Raw genomic sequence first — 18,909 nt, 5'->3', positions numbered from 1 at the left:
CCCCAACGTGGCGAATCACAGGACTATATAATTATAAACTATTAGTTGAAAAAATAATAAATAGATTAATCAATTGTTATATAATGAAAATAATCATTAGTTGCAGTCTTTTTATCCTGGTTATAGTCCCATCCATCGACTAATTTTATTTCCAGATTTGACCTAATCCACAGGTGGTGTTAATGGATCAACAGCCAATGCCAAAGCTGCAGTAGCAGGGGTTTGGCTGTTTGGCCGTTTGGCTTTTACCTTCAACCTGTACAGTGTGGTAAAACCTGTTGCTCTAAAGTTCAGGGTCTCACACAACTTTCTGCCACAAAGAGGCAGCAACATGTGAGAGGAGAAGGTTGCAAACTCATCAGCACTGTGTTACACCAGACATTACTCTGAGTGTACTGAAAAAGGATGATAGTTTCTTCTCTTGAATGACGTTTATACATGTATGTCTGTTTCAGGCCTGATGAGTTTAAGTTCGGCTGCACCTCCCTGCGGGTTCCTCCTGAGGTCCTCTACCAGCTCCGCAATGACATCACCGTGTCACCCAACGGCATCGCCTTCGTCAAGGTACAGCACCCTCTGACCCTCCACTCTGACGAGATTTCACCGAGCACTTAAGGTTGTCCTGGAAGAACACTTGGCCCGAGTATGAATCATCTCTCTGAGTCCTCCAGCAGTGCAGGCTTATTAAGGGTCATTAGCTGTTGTGAAGGCTAAGCACGTCTATAGAAAGCCCACTTCATGCTCTACTTCCTTTCATTCATTCACTCATTGCTCCACACTCCCTGGCTCCAGTCCCGCAGTCTCATTACATAACACACAAAACACACACACACACACACACACACACACACACACACACACACACACACACACACACACACACGGCCACAACACAGTGAACACTGATGTGTAATGAGGTTATTAAAAGGCACAGAAGGAAATCAGGTTTTGTCTGGATCAGATTTTTTCTTTGTAGCTGGATTTTGGCAAAAAGTAGCCCGATGTTGCTGAAGCTGGCTATTATTAGTTTAGTTTTGTTTGTGGACAGCTCTGTTGCATCCTAAATCTGTACTACACACTAACTGTATACAGTATGTATTATATAGTAACCTTTATATTACACTGTTTTTGCAGTTAGTATACAAGAAATCAAGATACCTTACCGTTTTATACTCACAGAATTGATACAATACTGGCAACATTGGACGTCAGTCAAACTGCGACTTTAGAGTGTCGCTGCCAAACTTTACAAAGATAAAGCAAAATGTTTTTCTTAAGATGTAATACTTGTAGTTTACCTCTCCCTGGAGCAGTTTCACTACCATCTGCAATTTATTTGAATGTTTTGTGAGTAGCACCTTTTGTGGGACAATATTGTCAACAACAGCACACTCAAAAAATCAAGTGTTTTGTAGTAGGCATACTGACTGATTGTTTTGTGTTTATGTAATTTTGTTACTTTACCAGTGTGAACACACTACATTCTCAAAATGTGCTGAGAATTAGTCTGTAGTAGATACATCTGTTTCAGTTCATTAAATATCATTCTCTGTGAAGACAGTTTGTGGGGCCATAAAGTTTTGTTGTCCTCTTATAGAACTGCTTTGTTTGCTAGATGTATCCTTTTTTGTACACATGTTGTTTGTGTCCAGTCCTCAGTGCGTAAAGGGGTCCTGCCCAACATGCTGGAGGAAATCCTGAACACAAGGATCATGGTGAAGCAGTCGATGAAAACCTACAAGCAGGACAAGGCCTTGATGAGGCTGCTGGACGCACGGCAGCTCGGACTCAAGCTCATCGCCAACGTCACCTTCGGCTACACTGCCGCCAACTATTCTGGACGCATGCCCAGTGTGGAGGTAAGCTCATCAAAGGTTACTATCAGCTGTCTGCTCTGTGACTGTGAGGAAGAGGAAGGCTTACATAGTCTCCAGTCTACCAAATTCTGCCATTTTTGGATTTAGAGAATTCAGTGGAAAAAGTGAAGACAGCAAAAACTAGGACGGCAGCTTTGTGTGGGTTATGTTTTCAAATTCCAAATATCACCATATTTAAAGCCATCTGTGGTTCTTTTGGAGAAGTGGAATGGATGTGACACCACATGGGAAATATTTCATTTCTAGTGTTCTTGCAAATCTCGAATGATCTGGACCATGGTTTCCTGGGGAAAAAATGCTGAAGTTAATCTGTGTGAAACAGACATTTCTGCAGAACCATTGCACCAATATCTCTCAAATCTTGTATGGCAGTGTTTGTTCATTAACATCTCACCTGTGGTTTCCAGGTTGGAGACAGCATCGTCCACAAAGCCAGAGAGACCCTGGAGAGAGCCATCAAGCTGGTCAATGACACTAAGAAATGGGGAGCGCGTGTTGTGTATGGAGACACCGACAGGTAAGCCGTTACTAGTACTTTTCTCCGTGTCCCATCTTTGGAAATCCATACAGTCACTGTTCCATCATCAAAGCAGCAGCAGCAGGTCAGGCAGGAATACAAGTTATACATGCTCATAATAACTGATACACACTCATGTCAGCCTAAAGCTACAACTGACACACTTTAATGATTCCTGTTTGCTGCAGCTCTGTTGAAGTGTCACTATTTTCTGATGATGTGAGAGCCTCTGATAGCACCTGTTCTGCATTCTGACAGAGCTCATTTTCAACAATCAAATTACATGTTTTATTGTTTTGACAACTAGCTGAAAGGCACTGATTAATTCACAGTAGCAAAAAGCCTGCAACTACTGTATTTTCCAAGCAATGATTTGGAGAGTTTTTGTTCCTCTAGTGTTTCAATTATAAGAACTGTGAAGTTTTAAACTGCAGGAATCAACCTTTTGTCTCTTTTGCCCTTTTTTCAAGGGGGATTCTGTATCTGTTATTTTCGCAGGCCCATCCAATCATTTTATTCGGCCCCAATGAAATGATTAGCTGGCCTACCTGCCTATCTACCTACCTGCCTACCTGCGCGCACTCTGCCTGTACACTCAGTGCGCATGAAAATGTGTTTTGGGGGAGTGGCTTTGGAGGGGGTCTGAAGGGAGGGGGTGGGATTTTTTCTGTTGGATACTTTCAAAATCTAGCTGTCTCTTGCCAGTTTCTCCAACAACACCTACCCTAGCTTTAAGCAGTCAACCAAAAAGGAGATCTGAGCCTGTATTTATCAAGTGTCTCAGAAGGGAATCAGTAGGAAATTCTCAGTGACACACATTTGGTCCTACTTTCAGGCTTCATTCCGCTTCAGTCCTCCATTAGTGTCTACCCAGGATGCGTTCAGGCACAGCACTGCTGAGTTTAGTTTAACTTATAGTCCGATTCCAAAAAGAGATGCTTGATAAATACTGACCCTGAACAAGAAGTTGGTTGACTTTCCTCAGCTGATAAACTTTTGAAATGTACGGTATTTTTGGGGGTATTTTTTTATGCCTTTTATTTGACAGCCAACAATAGAGATGGCAGTAAGTGCCACAAGGGCACTCCAGCTGATGAACCTTTTGAGCACCGACAGATCACCTAAGTTTATCTTAATACTCTGTAGGATCTGACTGAGGAAATGATGACATACAGCATAGATGGACTGTAGTAGTGAGTGCTGCTGTTTGTATCTGTGTGTGTTTTGCAGCATGTTTGTTTTGCTGAAGGGAGCAACCAAAGAGCAGGCCTTCAAGATCGGCAACGAGATCGCTGAGGCAGTGACTGCAACCAACCCCAAGCCAGTCAAACTCAAGTTTGAGAAGGTAGTGCTTCCCGACACACACACATACAGCGTCCGTGTGCGCACACACATAGACACATACAAAGACAGCAGCCTCTCTGTAATGTCTGTGCACTTTTCTTTCTCCATCCATTTAGACACATTTAGAGGTAATGATTGATCTGTGTGTGTGTGTGTGTGTGTTCCCAGGTGTACCTGCCCTGCGTGCTGCAGACAAAGAAGCGCTATGTGGGCTACATGTACGAGAGCCTTGACCAAAAGGAGCCTGTGTTTGACGCCAAAGGGATTGAGACTGTGCGCCGCGACAGCTGCCCCGCTGTTTCCAAGGTAACAGGCAAACCCACCCCATCCTCCCTCCCCCGTTTCCCTGTGCTCTACACCAATCACAGCCACGCCAGCTTTCTTCCCGCTCTCGTTTACTCAGGCTGCTTTGCACGTGGCAATCAGGGGAAAGGGCCCTGCATGCTCAGGGACATGGCTGGTTTTGTGTCCAGACACTGAAATGTCCCAGTGTTAATTCTGCCATTTAGGCTCAGTGAGTCATACACAGCCATTTCCTGTACTCATATTATATATCATGGGATTAAACAGCAAGTTACTCTTGTATTTGTGCTTTTGTTATATTTAATATGAATCCCACTTTATTGGAACCACTTCATCTCTGTTGGGCCATTTTCTATCTTCATTCTCCGTTGTTTATCCTCTCCTCTCATCTGTCTTGTCATGAATATGTGTTTTCCACAGATTCTGGAGCGTTCCATTAAGCTGCTGTTTGAGACTCGGGACATCAGCCAGGTGAAGCACTTCGTGCAGCGTCAGTGTTTGAAGGTTCTAGACGGCCGGGCCAGCATGCAGGACCTGACCTTCGCCAAGGAGTACCGGGGCAGCGGCTCGTACCGGCCCGGAGCCTGCGTGCCTGCCCTGGAGCTCACCAGGTGTGTGTGTGTGTGTGTGTGTGTGTGTGTGTGTGTGTGTGACAGCACATTGTCAGTGGACATTTGCAGAAAAGCCACATGCGGAGAAATACCGCACCAAAAGATAGAGGAAATCCTTAGCTTCACTTGGATGAATATGTTTGCTTGTAGACTGTGTGTGTGTGTGTGTGTGTGTGTGTGTGTGTGTGTGTGTGAGCAGGAGAGCGAGAAAGAGCTTGCTGTCAGCTACAGTTACAGTAGTCAGTGTGAATCCAATTACTCCTTCCCCACAGTGCTCATTGTCTGGCTGCACTAGCCTGCATGTACAGTACCTGAGACTGTTGCTAGGCAACCCAGCTCCTAATAGGTGGAAAAAAAAATTCTGATTTCAGACGGAAATATTCCACCTCATTCATGAGCTCTAGTACAGTTTACCTCGTGTTTTTATCAGTTGGGTTGATTCTTGATGATGTTGAATTTATCATAAATTGTTTAGTATTTAGTAAACTATTTTAATTAATTGGCTTTTATCTGAATTATATGAGTCATTTACTGTAGAATTTACAATATTTTATACTAGAAGAGCTACATTAGAACACAGGTCAAACACAAAGCTCTCTGAGGTCCAACAGTTATGATCAGGTTTGTCAAGTTTTTTGTTCGTCTCAGGCGTATGATGGCGTACGACCGTCGCCTGGAGCCGCGTGTGGGCGAGAGGGTGCCCTATGTGGTCGTGTATGGGGTCCCTGGCGTGCCCCTCATCCAGCTGGTGCGTCGGCCCATGGAAGTGCTGCAGGACCACAGCCTCCGCCTCAATGCCACCTACTATATCACCAAGCAGATCCTGCCACCACTGGCCCGCATGTTTCAGCTGATCGGAGTGGACGTGTTCAGCTGGTACCAGGAGCTCCCCAGGGTGAGACGAAAAAGAGTTTACATTTCACGTCAGGAAATGAGCCATTTAGAAGCAATGCAGCTGAGTGATGATAATAATTCACTCACTATATAACCCACACATAAACCTTCAGTATAAAAGAAGAAAGCAAAAGGAGCATAATAAAGACACAGAAAAATCTGAATGGGCTTGAGTTTGGAGAATTAATTCCTTATTAATTACCATCTATGTCTGATTGATAAGTGACTTAGTAAGCTTACTGTTGAAGTCAGAGAGACAGCGTAGTGTTCTGTTGTTTCCCTTTCTGTCAAAATAAAACCAGACTTTCATAAGGTCTTTTCATTCAGTGTATTTATTGGTGAGAGAACAAAGGATGAAGAGAAAACCTCTCCTGTGCCTCCTGCTGAGGATCGAATGAGACTCATCAAACTGCAGTCAAGTTCTACTCAGACAGAGCACACATGCCATCTGCTGGTAGAGCTAAAAGCAGTGTTAATCCAACTTTTTAGTCATAAGGCTGGACTCAAGGGGATTGTCATCCATTTGAAGAATTGTCATGTATAATTCCCTTGTCTCTGCACACAGATCCAGAAAGCGTCCTGCTCCTCGGCAGTAGGTGAGGAAGTGGGGAGGAAGGGAACCATTTCCCAGTACTTCACCACGCTTCATTGCCCCGTGTGTGACGAGCTGACCCAGCTCGGTGTGTGCTCACGGTGCCGCGCCGAGCCCCAGCGAGTCGCAGTTACACTCTACCAGGACATGAGACAGTGGGAGAGTCAGCAAGACCAGCTGCTCAAGGTGAGAGACAGGGTCACCTCCTCGAGGAGGACTGGAGCTGGGTGAGAACTCAGCAGAATAATAGTTTGGTTTCTACCTCCAGACATGTTTTAAGACATAAAAGTACTTATGCCTTGAATAATAATTTGTCCAATGTGTTTTTTCCACAGAAAAGTTCAATTACCTAGAAATAATAACCTAAACATTCTTACAATGATATCCTATCCTTCCTCCTCATGTAAAAATCCAGAATCTATGAATATGCCACTATTATTCATTTCAAAAGTTAAACTGCTGGACATAAGAAGTCCACTCAGTGCATGTGCACTGTCGGTTTCAGGCTTCCACGTCACACTTAAGTTGCATGACTTGCTTTCAAACTACCGTATTTTCTCAAATAAAAGCCAGGTCTTAAATACAGGTGCATACCATTCCATCGCTTTTATTTAATAAAGTCAACATATAATCATGCTATTTTCAGCACTTGTTGTTGTGCTGGATTACTCATCTAAAGTGTTATTGTCACATTTCGGTCACTGCAGGTGTATGCGTGTTAATGTCCCAGCCAAACTATATTTTGTAGTAACATACAAGTGCCACAAGATGGCAATAGCTACATTAGAAGTACCATATGGGAACCGTGCAAGTCACTGAATTTTCCACAACATGGTCCTGCAAATGTTATTGAAATGATATTAAGGGATTCTGTCCACTGAAATGCTAGAGGGCTTTTAATATGAAGTGGATACAGCAAGTGTGGAGTTTGCATTAACAGCATAATGCAGCAACAAAAATAACAGGGCAAACAGGAGCAGATCAAAAATCAAGTAGGCTTCACACGAAAATATGACCAAATATACTTATCAAACATAAGGAATTAGAAAGAAAGTCCTGTCTCTAATATAAGCCTTCTTCAAATAAAGGTGTGGTAGCATCTGCAGTTGAGGTAATTAAAGGCCACAGCCACTATTTCAGAATTTACGGTAGTTGGGATGTCACAAAATCATCTCATACATCCATGTGTTTAACTGAGATTTAAAGTGAGCACAGAGAAACTTTCCCTCTTCATCAGATGAATGTGAAAACAAACTCATACACATACATCATTCTGCACAGTGATGCTCAAACCTCAAAGTCAAGTAACAACAAGCAAAACATATTTGCGGAAGGGGACTTTAAGTGTTAAAACAAATGCATGCATGTAGGGCTGGGCCATATGGTTGAAATCAATTGTTCAGTGCAATGAACCATGTTCCACTGATGTATATTACATCAGACAAACTCACACACATACAGTAAAAATTTCACTTACTTTAACAACAATTTGTGTGAAGACGATAACACAATAAGATCATTACAATACGATTCCACTCAAAATCAATAAATGATATTGAATTACTGTCCAGCCCTATATGCAAGATTTGATAGGAAAAAGTCAAAATTTTGAGAAACAAAATACTGTACCTAGTACCTCTGCCTGCTTGCTTCTTTCAGCATTTCTATGGGTACATCCCAAGCCTCACTTGCGTCTTTTCCTTGCTTCCATGCAAGGAGAGAAGACACGAGGAAATATGTTTTTAGAGAAATGAGACTGAAGCAGCGTCCGTTTCTGATGACGGATGAGCCATCAGTCGGCTTTAACGGCTGTAGAGACTTTTGATGGCGTTTGTGTCTGCATACGTGCACTGTGCTAATACTAATAAAGGCACACAGTTATCACTGCCAGAGTAGCAGCCTGTTTCCTATTTAATGAACACCTGCTCATGAATAACAAGCTGCATTCTGCATTTATACTGTGTACTGTGTCCTGCTCAGAGGCACAGGAATTATTTCTACTGGCAGAGAGTGTCTATATTATTTATTCATTATTTGCATCTGTATTTATCAATTTCGGATTGTGAATTCATTATTGAATAACCCAGAATGTGATTATGGTATCTTTTGAACATTGGAAATTATTTTAGGCAAAATGTTTCAGGGAAAATTTAAATTATGTAACTCATATCAAATCCAATCCAATCTAACTTTATTTTAAAGCACATTTAAAAGTCCAGTGTGTAACATTCAGGAGGAGCAGAAATGGAATATAATATTTATAAGTTTTCATTAGTGTATAATCACCTGAAAATAAGAATCGTTGTGTTTTCATTACCTTGGAATAAGCTGTTTATATCAACACAGGGAGCGGGTCCCCTTCCACAGAGGTTGCAGGTTGCACCGCCATGTTTCTACAGTAGCCCAGAATGGACAAACCAAACACTAGCTCTAGATAGGGCCGTTCGAGTTTCTCGCTGCCACCATAGTTTCTCCTATACACCCGGAAGGAGACGGTGATGCGAGTGGTATGCTAATGGTTACAAACTGCAATTTCACCGCTAGATGCCACTAAACAACAGTTGACCAAGTGCTGTACAATAGCAAAAACCATAAAAACAACACAATAAAATACAAAAGTCATAAAAGCAAACCATTAAAACGTAAAACAACCCGTTTAAAAGACTAGGACAGTAATATAAAAGGGCTACTCTCATAGTGAATTAAACGCCAGAGAGTAAAAATGTGTTTTAAAAACAGGCGGTGTAGGGCCTAGCCTGACATACAGTCTGGGGGCTGCAACTGCAAAAGCATGATTACCTCTGTGCTTCAGCCTTGTTCTTGGGATGATGAGGAGTAAATGGTCAGCTGACCTGAGTGACCTTGATGGGATGTGAGTTTGTAGGTCAGCAAGATAGGATGGAGCTAGCCCATTTAATTATTTATAGATAAAATCTTAAAATCCATCCTAAAACATACAGGGAGATGTGCTCTTGCTTACGTGTTCCTGTTAAAAGGAGAGCTGCAGCATTCTGGACCAACTGTAAGCGTGAAAGGGAGGCCTGACTAATACCAACATAAAGGGCATTGCAGTAGTCAGGTCAAAATGTATAACCCTTTCAAAATAACTAAGTGATAAAAAACACTTGACCTTGGATGACTACGGAGCCCCCTAAAGGTCACGGCAAGAATTTTTTTGAAGACCACTTTTGCATTCCCTCAAAATATGTTTTGTTACCTTGCAATATTTTGTCTTCTCTCATAATAAATTTTGCGTTACCTCGCAATACAATCTTCCATTCCTTCTAAGCCATATGTCTATTTCTGCTCAGCTGCTCCCAGCGCAACGGAAAACAGCTCATTGAATTTTACTTTGACAGACAACACTGAACCACTGCAGGGATACATCAGGAATGCAGACCAACGCAAGTTGGAAAGCTTTTTGCGTTTTTGCACAGGGTCCTCCGTTCTTTGCACAAAACAAATTAAAGTAACTTTCAATGCTGAAACAGGTTTTGGTAGAAGGCCTGTTACTGTAAATGTGGAGCAGTAATTGATGTTCCTTATATATACAGCTCCTACACAGAAGTTTGATAATGTTTTATCTGCTAACTTCTTTGCTATGCACATAGTGATGAGGTGAGGTGTCCATAAACAATGCTAAATGCATTCACTTGAGAATCTCACAATACCTTCCATTCCAAATAGACATACGGCTCAGAAGGGATGGAAGAAAAGTATTGCGAGAGAACGCAAAACTTTATTGCGAGGGAATGCAAAACATATTGAGAGTGAACATAAAATATTGCGAGGTAATGCAAAATATTGAGGGAATGCAAAAGTAGTACTCAAATATTCTCGCCATGACCTTTAGGAGGCTCCGTAGATAACAACCTCAGTTTGAAAAAGCTCCATTTAATTACTGTATTTGTCTGCTTGTCCAATTTAAAATCTGTTACTCTCTTTAAAGTGTAAAAAATATAATGCCATCCAAGCTTTGATGTCCTTGAGACAATCCAACAGTGCTTTTCACAAGTTTGCATCAGGTAAATTTGTGTATCAACTATATAACAGTGGAATGAGATGCTGTGATTTCTAAAACATAGACCCTAAGGGGAGCATAAAAAGGGAAAAGAGGATTGGCGCGAGGATAGAGCCCTGGGGAACTCCACAAGGGAGAGGCGCTGAGGAGGATACACAGTGACTGAGGCTGACAGAAAAACCTGTGTCGCACAAGTAAGATTTAAACCACTCCAGAGCAGTACCTTAAATGCTGACAGAGCTCCAGGCGTGAGATGAGGATGTTATGGTCTACTGTGTAAATGCAGCTGAGAGATCTAAAAGCATAAGAATGGCAGAATCCCCAGAGTCAGTAGTTAATAAAAGGTTGTTAAAAATTTGTAACAGTGCAGATTCATTGCAGTGAAGGGCTTTAAAACCAGACTGGAACATCTCAAATATGCCATGTGTGTCTACAAATGATTGCAATTGCAAAAGTACAGCTTTCTCTAAGATTTTTGAAACTAATGGGAATTTAGAAATTGTTCTAAAGTTGGAAAGGACTGAGGTGTCTAGGTTGGATTTCTTCATCAACGGTTGCACTACTGCATGCTTAAATCTTGCCGGTACAACACCTGAGGTGAGACTGCTGTTTCAAATTATTTGGATGTTAGATCCAATAGTCTCTTTTAAAAAGGTGAGGGGGTACACCACCTGTGGGTGCTGAAAGTTTAATGTGATCAATAATTTCCAGAGACACCGACTCAAACTGGTTAAAAACAACCGTGCATGGACAGTGATAGATGGGTCGTAAGAAGGGGTGAGATGTGTGATGTGATGATCACAATCTTGTCAATAAAAGTGGAGGAATTTTTCACAGGTTTCTAAAGAAACATCAAGACAAGATGACTGGCTTGAGTTAATAGTTTTAAAAAGAACACAAGGTTTGTGATAATTATTTAAAATATCAGAAAAAAATGTGTTCTCAGATTTAATGAATTTTCTGATATCTGCACCAGCTGCAGCTTATCTTTCTTATGTTCTTTCTCCTTTTGACCCAGTCTCCATGTGTTCTGATAGTCATATAGATAAAGCACCACTGCAGCTGTGATTTCCCTCTTATCTGGAAGGGCAGTGTGGTTTTAGATAATCAAATACTTCTCAGATCTCACAGACTCCGCTCGTTCCTCAGCTTTTCTACAGTGTAAATAAAGAACATGTCAAATGCAGCGTAGCCTCAAGAGTGTAATATTACTGTGGTCATCCAGCTCTCGTGTGTGTGTGTGTGTGTGTGTGTGTCCAGATCTGTAGGAACTGTAGCGGCTGTGCAGAGCGGCAGGTGCCCTGTGTGTCCCTGGACTGTCCTGTCCTCTACAAGCTGTCCCGGGTCAACAGACAGCTCTCCAAGGCCCCCTACCTCCGACAGCTGCTGGAGCAGTTCTGATTGGCTCCTGAACCCCAGAGCTCCCCGTTGATTTGGTGCTAATCGCCCCCCCACCCCCATCCCCCCACCCCCAGTGTTTCATTGACCATTCAGTTGTAATAGTTTAAATGGTGCTTTGATTGAACCCTGTTCGGGTTTCATTCTGTCTTGTAACTGTTATTAGTTATTAAGTATTTCTCTGCGTGTGCAGACTGTCCGGTTCGAGCCTCCTGTGGGGAGTGCCCCCTCCCTCCTCGAGCTTGTGTTTGTCTCCAAGCTTGTTTGCTGCCATCTCCATGAGCTGCTATGGGCTGAGTGAAGCTGATGTCTTTGGTGACACACCGACAGACCGTCTATCATGAAACGGAGTGCAGTCCAGTCAAGGATGAGCTGTATCCTGTATGTGCTGTAGCAGTTTGAAGTCATTGGTTTTTAAGGAGCTCCTTACAAATCTCAAGATAAACTACATTCAAACCACTAATTGACTTCTCTTCATTTTTATATCGACTGCAGTCTTTTTGTAAATAGTTCCTGTATAGCTCCATCTATAATCTCACTGTGCATTAGCATTTAAAAAAACTAAAGCTCCGGCCATGAATGCGATCAAATCTGTTTTTATGCATTCTGTTAAAGGATGCCACTTTTCATGTTTCCTTTAACCTCGATTATATTGATGTCCATTTTGGCAGATTTGACACTTCATACTCCTTCTACAGAGCGTGGAAACTGGAAACCATTTCAGTTTAAAAAAAAATCTGGGACTGTTGCAATACTGTATTTTGATATTTTGTCATGAAGCATCTATTATTTCCTTGTGCATATATGGTTTTGTGTACGTTTCCAATTTTCTGTGCAAAATAAACCTGTCATCAAACCACATCGAGATCCAATCTTCAATTCCCCATACAGCCGTACACAGGATCTGTGTATTTGTATAAATGTAAAAAAATAATAATGATGAAGGAGGTGTTTTTTGGTTTGTTTTTAATGGACATTGCTGTGGGTTGAGGTTTGAGATTGATATAATAAAAAGTCAATGTATTAAAATGCCTTCTGTCAATGATTGAGTTTCAAAGAATCCATATGAATCACAGTGACAACACGTGATTTAGAGCCACATGACACATTACAGTTCATGACAAGAACAAATCAAAAATCTGATCTTTACAAAAGTGCACCAAAAAAAATTATTCTTCATTCAAATCTTACAACTACCATCATACACATTTCCTGCTGTTGATGAAATCGCTCCAATAGTGCAAAATTAAATTACATTTTCAAAAATCTGTTTCGTGGCAGGAGGGTGGCGTGATGAAGAGGGTGACCGTCCCCGGTTCAACTCATCCACTCTGCTCACATGTCCTCGAGCAAGGCACTGAATTCTACCAGCCCCGGGACTTCTGTTCGCTAGGTCAGGGAAGGCTAGAGAACAGAAGTCCTCTCTGTGTAGAGAATCAATGACATTATATTATTTATAACAATCTGTAGTGTAGCAATACAGTTCAAAATCTGATCCTTGGTCATCCAGGACGGGTCCAAAAGCTTTAAAAGATGCTGATGAGTCTGCAAAACCAAAACCTTCAGTCGACACACTGCATGGGCCGTTTATAAGCTGCACAGGTTTCGGTCAGTAGTCAGCGTTGCCTTCACTGCACAGTAAGTCATCAGAACTCTTCATAAATATTGGAGTTTTCAGGTTCTGGACAACAAATGGACACATATGTTGAAGGCATGGCTCTTCTAGTGTTTAGTGAGACATCAACAGCACTTAGGAGTCACAGGAGCAGGTGTCAGTCTCTCTTTTCTCTGTCCAGAGAGAGCAGTAGTTTGTGTCTGGGGGAGTCTCCTGCCAGGGAGATGGTGTCTGAGAAAGGGGCTCCACCTGCAGGCTCTGGCACCTGGGTGCTGGAGGCAGCAGAGCTCCCTGTTAGGCCAGTGACATCAGGAGGAGAGGCAGCCTTGCTGGGTGAACTGATGAGACTTGCCGTATCATCCATTTCGATGACCTCAAAGTCTGCGTCGTTCCACTGATCAGCCTCGTCCTGCTCCTCCTCCTCCTCCTCCTCCTCCTCCTCGTCATTGGCTCCTGAGTCCAGCAGCGCCTGACGATACTCACTGTCATCGGCGTCAGGCCGGCCCCTGGTGTGGGGTTTCCTGCTCTGGCCGCTGGGGGCCGAGGCCAGCTTGTACATGACTGGGAAGAGGATGGAGGTGAAGGTGGCGGTGATGAGTGACAGGTACATGAGCAGGGGGTGGTCCTGGAACTTCCCCAGCAGGAAGCCTACAAGAGCAGGCAGCACCATCTCACCCAGTGCTGCACCCACCACGAAGACTGCTGCCGTGTGGCCTGTCACTGTGGTGTACTGCTCCACCCAGGAGATGCCGCTGGGGAACGTGGTGGCCATGGAAGCCCCGTACAGACCAGTGCAAAGCCACAGGGCCACCTTCTCCCTGCTGAAGAGGCAGAGAAGCAGAGAGGACACAGTGGAGCCCACCAGGCTGAGCAGGATCATGGTGCCAGGGTGCATGCAGGCTGCAAAGAAGATGGCCAACCCCCTGCAGGCAGCAAACGTCGCCCAGAACAACGAGTTGAGCCCAGCTGCCTGAGACTGATGCATGTGGGCGTAGTCCTTGGCGAAGGTGAAGATGAAGGAGCCGTATGCTACCTCAGCGCCTACGTAAGCAAAGAAGAAGAGGAAGAGCAGGACAACAAGAGCCATGTGATGTTTGGCCACCAGGGGCTTTCCTGACAAGGTGCGGGCTTTGTCATGTGACATGCTCCTGCGAGAGTAGAGGATGAAGAAGAGGAAGGAGATGATAAAGACAAAAGAGCCGATCACAACGTAGGCCCACATGGACTTGAGGGTGCTGCTCCTGCTCTGGACGTAGCTGATGACTGCGCGAGCGTCGGGGCTTTTGGTGATTTGTTCTGCGGTGACAGGAGGCGTGGAGTTGGCTGCTATGATTCCTGTGCTGCTGTTCCCGTCAGGCCCAAACAGCAGCTTGGCTATGATCGGAGACACAAAGGCCCCGGCTGCGAAGCTGAAGTGCAGAGCCTGCATGTGAGGACCCGCCTGCTCACCCCATGTGTTCAGTATGAGGACATTACCGCCTGACGGAAAGAAGAGAAAAACATTGATGACAGAATAAACCATCAGTAACATTTATCATGGAGACACTGTGTGAGCCACTGCATGTCAGTGTCCCGCAGTGACATCACATTTCCTGAACCTGTAAGCAATAATTTGGGTGATACATCTTGTTATTTCATAAAATATGTTTAAGGAGCAGCAAAGATGACACGGTGTGTCGTGTTACAAAAACACTAATTATAGCTATATATCTTAAATCATTAACCCCAAGGCTCGCTGGCAGTGGACGTAATTCAATAATTTGAGCGAACCAATGTAAGGCCCTGCATGCCAACACCAAGGTGTTTTCAATTACAGGAAAGTTTGCTGAAGTCACCAAACTCCACATACTACAATAGGCCTTTTTCAAGGAAGACATTTTGACTTGTCACAGCAGGACTAGCACAGGTGAAACTAATTTCTTTAACGATGGCTCAATTCCATCAAGTGTCCCAGTAAGCCATGACAGTGACCCTGGAACTAGCTCACCTAAATGGAATGCAGTTGTTTTTAATGTTATCAATTACACTTGTGGTTTTCCTGCTATACGCCATGCCAAAATGTCTGTTATGAAAAAGATCTATTAAAAATCACAAAGGAGCAAGACGTCCCGGCCTAACGCGTGCAACAAAGCTAACGGGAAAGATCAGAACACATCGATTAAAGTCCCAAGCTGAAAACAGCTCTAATTAGCCACAATAAGTGAAGTGTGAGGTTGTACTGTGTGTGTAGAATCTTTAGTAAATTGAGGAAATGAATTATGAATACCTTTGATGCTCCATATATACAGTAAATCCTCATTAAATAGGCTAATACTGAACCTCTATACGTTTTCACAGTGGGTAAGTGACCCTTGTCCTATTTACTTATGTATTAAGTGTTGTCGTACCTGTATCCAGAACACCCATAGACATCCCAATGCTGGACATGAGCCCGGTGAGGAGCAGAGCCTGCTTACAGAAAGGGATAGCACACATTCCAAACGACGTGATCAGCACAGAAAACCCTGGACAGATAAACGGAAAGAAAACATTTTTATTTTCGAAGAACAGGCGTAAAGAGTCAGAAGAAACTGTGATGTAAACCTAGTGGATGTGCAGACCTAGGACACCTGAGACGGGGGTGACCACAGGTCAAGACATACACCTCCTCGTTGGAGGACTGACCACAAGATAGAAATCCCTCATCTTACTCCCCCTTTTATTACACCACTTGGGCATCCAACCACAGCCTGAAAATCTGACCGTACAACTTCTACAACAGCTACATGTGGATTACGGGTCACCTAGCAGGAGATGGGGGTTCATGCAGTCGAAGAGAATGCCTCCTAAGAGGGACCCGCCGATGTAGCCCGCAGAGCGACCGACGAAGATGTAAGAAATGTTGCTGATGTTCTTCTTCACGTTCATAGCCAGGTCCTCGAACGTGGGGCCAAGAACAGAGATACTCATCCCCTAGAAAAACAAGAGATCAGCATGAGTTCCAATGAGATTTGTGATGTTTGGTGCACGAGTTATTCAAGTTAGTTATGTTATAATTACTGTTTGTTGGTGTACCTGCTCTCGCGCACTCATCCCTCCACCCTTTTCAAATAACTACCTAAATTAACCACACTGCCTGAATTTTCAAGTTACATGTGTAGGTGCAGAGCGACAGCAATGCTATGCTAAATGCAACACGCCGTCTGGCTGCATTGCATTCTGGTCAATTAAAGCTACTGTTGAGAGAGAAAGTAACATCTCTTCTCCTCGTTCTGAAGGACTGACAATGAAATCTGATTTTTACTGTCAATGTTTTATACTACGGGAAATGTCTATTTAACGGCATGGTAACCACGTTGGACTACTTATGCGATAGAAAAAGTGCGATGACAGTTTTCTTTTTCAGTGATAAGTTTCCTTCTGGGCCAGCTTCTTTACTTCCATGTTTTGTAACTGAATGAAAGTGAACCAGGGTGTTGCTGTTATAACAAAGGCTGTGTATTTAATTTCCCCAGTGTAAATGGAGGACGAAACGTTGATGTTCCAGAAGTAAGCAGACACTCAGGTGTTTGTTGATGGGTTTGGTAATCTGAGGCGGATAATTCGCTCGAAGAGCAAGTTTTACAACTATGTAAATCCTGCCTGTGCAGGATACTGCGGCATTCACTTTAGCAGACTGGATATCTTACTGACTGCACATTACAACTGGCCTACTGTTGGCTGATCATTTGACTCTTATGGAGTAGTAAGCCTAGCTCATTTACAAAGGTGTCACTGACCAGCTTTTTCATTTATGCGCCTTTCCGTTGTACCTTTGTAACAACCAATGACAGAGTGGATACAGGTAATCCACATGACACAGCAGAGGGCCCATCAGAAAGAACGTGCTTAAACTTAACTGTATACTTTGAGGGAAACATGTAACTGTGGTAGGCCTATAATACAGGCAACACGCCTAAAACCAGAAAATAACTGAAGGTTCAAATTCTCTTTAACCAGATTAGATTCCTTGAGCTAAGCAGGTGTTTATTATACCACCTGATAACAGAGCAGCAGAATCAGCTTCGCTCCCTACATTTCCTATCCCAACTGTCATGAGCGCTATCAGTCCCAGTTCATGAAGAGAGGGCCTGCGACAGCTGCGGGATTTACCAAGCCCAGGAAAGATGCACAGAGCAGGAGGGTGACCACCCAGCGCCCGCACGTTCCATTTCCCCTCCTTCCTCCGACCACCTCCACCCGGTCATCGCATCCCGGTCTCGTCGTCCTCTTGACCGCCTTCAGCGCACTCTTCAGCCCTCTCCCGGCGTCCTTCCTCTTGTCAAACAGGGTGTCCTCCTCCTGGTCGTCGTTGTCTTCGTCGTCCTCCATTCTGGCGAAACGGACGTGCTTCTTTTTACCGACGGTGTCTCGTGAGGCGGGCGAAGACATACCTGTCAATGTATTACTACGACTGCTGGCGGTGATGTCGAGCTGTCAGAATGCCGTTAACGGGCGACAGACAACTGATAGCAGTTTGAGTCTTCCCGTGTTTGCACTTCCCGTTTGCAGCTTTCTCGGGGCTAAATCGTTCAAATGAAGTCAGTCATCTTAACCTGTTAACGGTTCCGAGGCGCTGACGGCGGGGTTCCACTGCTGCAGCCGCGGAGTCCCTCCATACGCGACCCGCGAATCAAGTATGGCTGCTGGATGTTTGCAAAGATCGTCTATTCACAACAAGGCTCACTCGTTGTATAAAAGTGACCCATCTTCCGAATAACGCGAAGAACATGGGACGATATCCCGTTCAACTCGTTGGCAGGACCATATATATATATATATATATATAACACACACTCATTTTTATTTATGAATCAGTCATAAATAAACTGCAGCAGGCATGACTTGCTCTTTGTTGGACTGTAGGCTATTTCTTATTATATTGGTGGATTTAGCTACAGTGTTTCCCGCTCTTTTTGAGCATTCCCCATACCTCAAAACAGCTCATGACTACAGTAAATCTGAGATAACACCAACACGGCACGTCCACGCACAGCTCCACCCGTCCAGCCCTGACCGTGCATGTTGGCCAATATCAATCATTTCCGGTTGGAGGTAATTTGGACTCATTTTAATGTACTTGTCACTATTTTAACAGAACAATAATATCTGCGACAGGATGCCACGTGCCACAAAGTCTTCCTAGTAACGTCAGATGGTCGTTGACGTCCTTAGTATCCTGAACTCAGAGCAGAGTAAGACCTCTTTGCTTCTTTTTTCTCTAAAGCTGACGAGTAAAAAGAAATGTCGTCAGGAAGTAGCAGCCGCCAGGTTAGCACTGAGAGGAAATGGCGGCCTCTAGTGTGAGGAGGACAATATAGTGTCATAACCAGATCTGGCATCCAGAGATGCCAGTGTGACTGCAGCTATCACTCAGTTGGAGATGTGTTTATACCTCATAAAAACATCATGAAGATATGAGGTCATGATCAAGTACTTTTGATATATAAGTACATTTTAATATCATGTACTTATTAGCAAATGCATACAATTACATGTTTGCTAATGGAAGTGGCAATGGTCATTTCTTCACCACCAAAGTAATAAATGGAGAATGACCCCTGTCAGTACTACATTGTAGGGGATTATTATTATTATATCCTTGGATTATTGGTAGTGATGCATTAGTGCACGTGCATGTTGAAGTAGAGCAACATATTTATACAATCATCTTAGAAATAAGAAACAGGTATTAATCTGTAAAGTAGGCCTAACTAGT

At 43.5% G+C, this 18,909-nt stretch overlaps 2 protein-coding genes across 7 annotated transcripts in view; one reads left to right on the top strand and one right to left on the bottom strand.

Moving 5' to 3' along the window:
• The window catches only part of rev3l (REV3 like, DNA directed polymerase zeta catalytic subunit), a 98,279-nt gene extending 85,693 nt beyond the window's left edge, over positions 1–12,586 (top strand). For 4 of the 5 annotated variants that reach the window (XM_044169771.1, XM_044169770.1, XM_044169769.1 and 1 more), the window contains exons 24-32: positions 456–564; positions 1,653–1,859; positions 2,285–2,394; positions 3,625–3,739; positions 3,907–4,044; positions 4,462–4,652; positions 5,301–5,547; positions 6,112–6,324; positions 11,420–12,586. In XM_044169771.1, the coding sequence (XP_044025706.1) occupies positions 456–564; positions 1,653–1,859; positions 2,285–2,394; positions 3,625–3,739; positions 3,907–4,044; positions 4,462–4,652; positions 5,301–5,547; positions 6,112–6,324; positions 11,420–11,560 (1,471 nt within the window). In that variant the 3' untranslated portion in view covers positions 11,561–12,586. Of the gene's footprint in view, positions 1–455; positions 565–1,652; positions 1,860–2,284; positions 2,395–3,624; positions 3,740–3,906; positions 4,045–4,461; positions 4,653–5,300; positions 5,548–6,111; positions 6,325–10,223; positions 10,354–11,419 lie in introns of all 5 variants that reach the window. The other variant, XR_006374991.1, reaches the window with a different exon arrangement.
• On the bottom strand, positions 12,507–17,893 carry mfsd4b (major facilitator superfamily domain containing 4B). Of its 2 annotated transcripts, none has more exons than XM_044169773.1 (4): positions 17,747–17,893; positions 15,956–16,124; positions 15,560–15,676; positions 12,507–14,651 (listed from the first exon to the last, which is right to left on the bottom strand). In XM_044169773.1, exons 2-4 carry the CDS (start codon positions 16,119–16,121, stop codon positions 13,330–13,332), a joined length of 1,605 nt encoding a protein of 534 aa, XP_044025708.1. In that variant the 5' UTR covers positions 16,122–16,124; positions 17,747–17,893; the 3' UTR covers positions 12,507–13,329. The 2 variants fall into 2 exon arrangements, with proteins under 2 accessions (XP_044025708.1, XP_044025707.1); XM_044169772.1 differs by having other exon boundaries at positions 17,304–17,879.
• Positions 17,894–18,909: the final 1,016 nt, after the last annotated feature.

This window comes from Siniperca chuatsi, linkage group LG16 (assembly GCF_020085105.1).
Source record: "Siniperca chuatsi isolate FFG_IHB_CAS linkage group LG16, ASM2008510v1, whole genome shotgun sequence".
NCBI classification, from domain to species: Eukaryota; Metazoa; Chordata; class Actinopteri; order Centrarchiformes; family Sinipercidae; genus Siniperca; species Siniperca chuatsi.
Note: the sequence above shows the minus strand (reverse complement) of the source record. Positions and strands in the feature narration are given on the sequence as shown.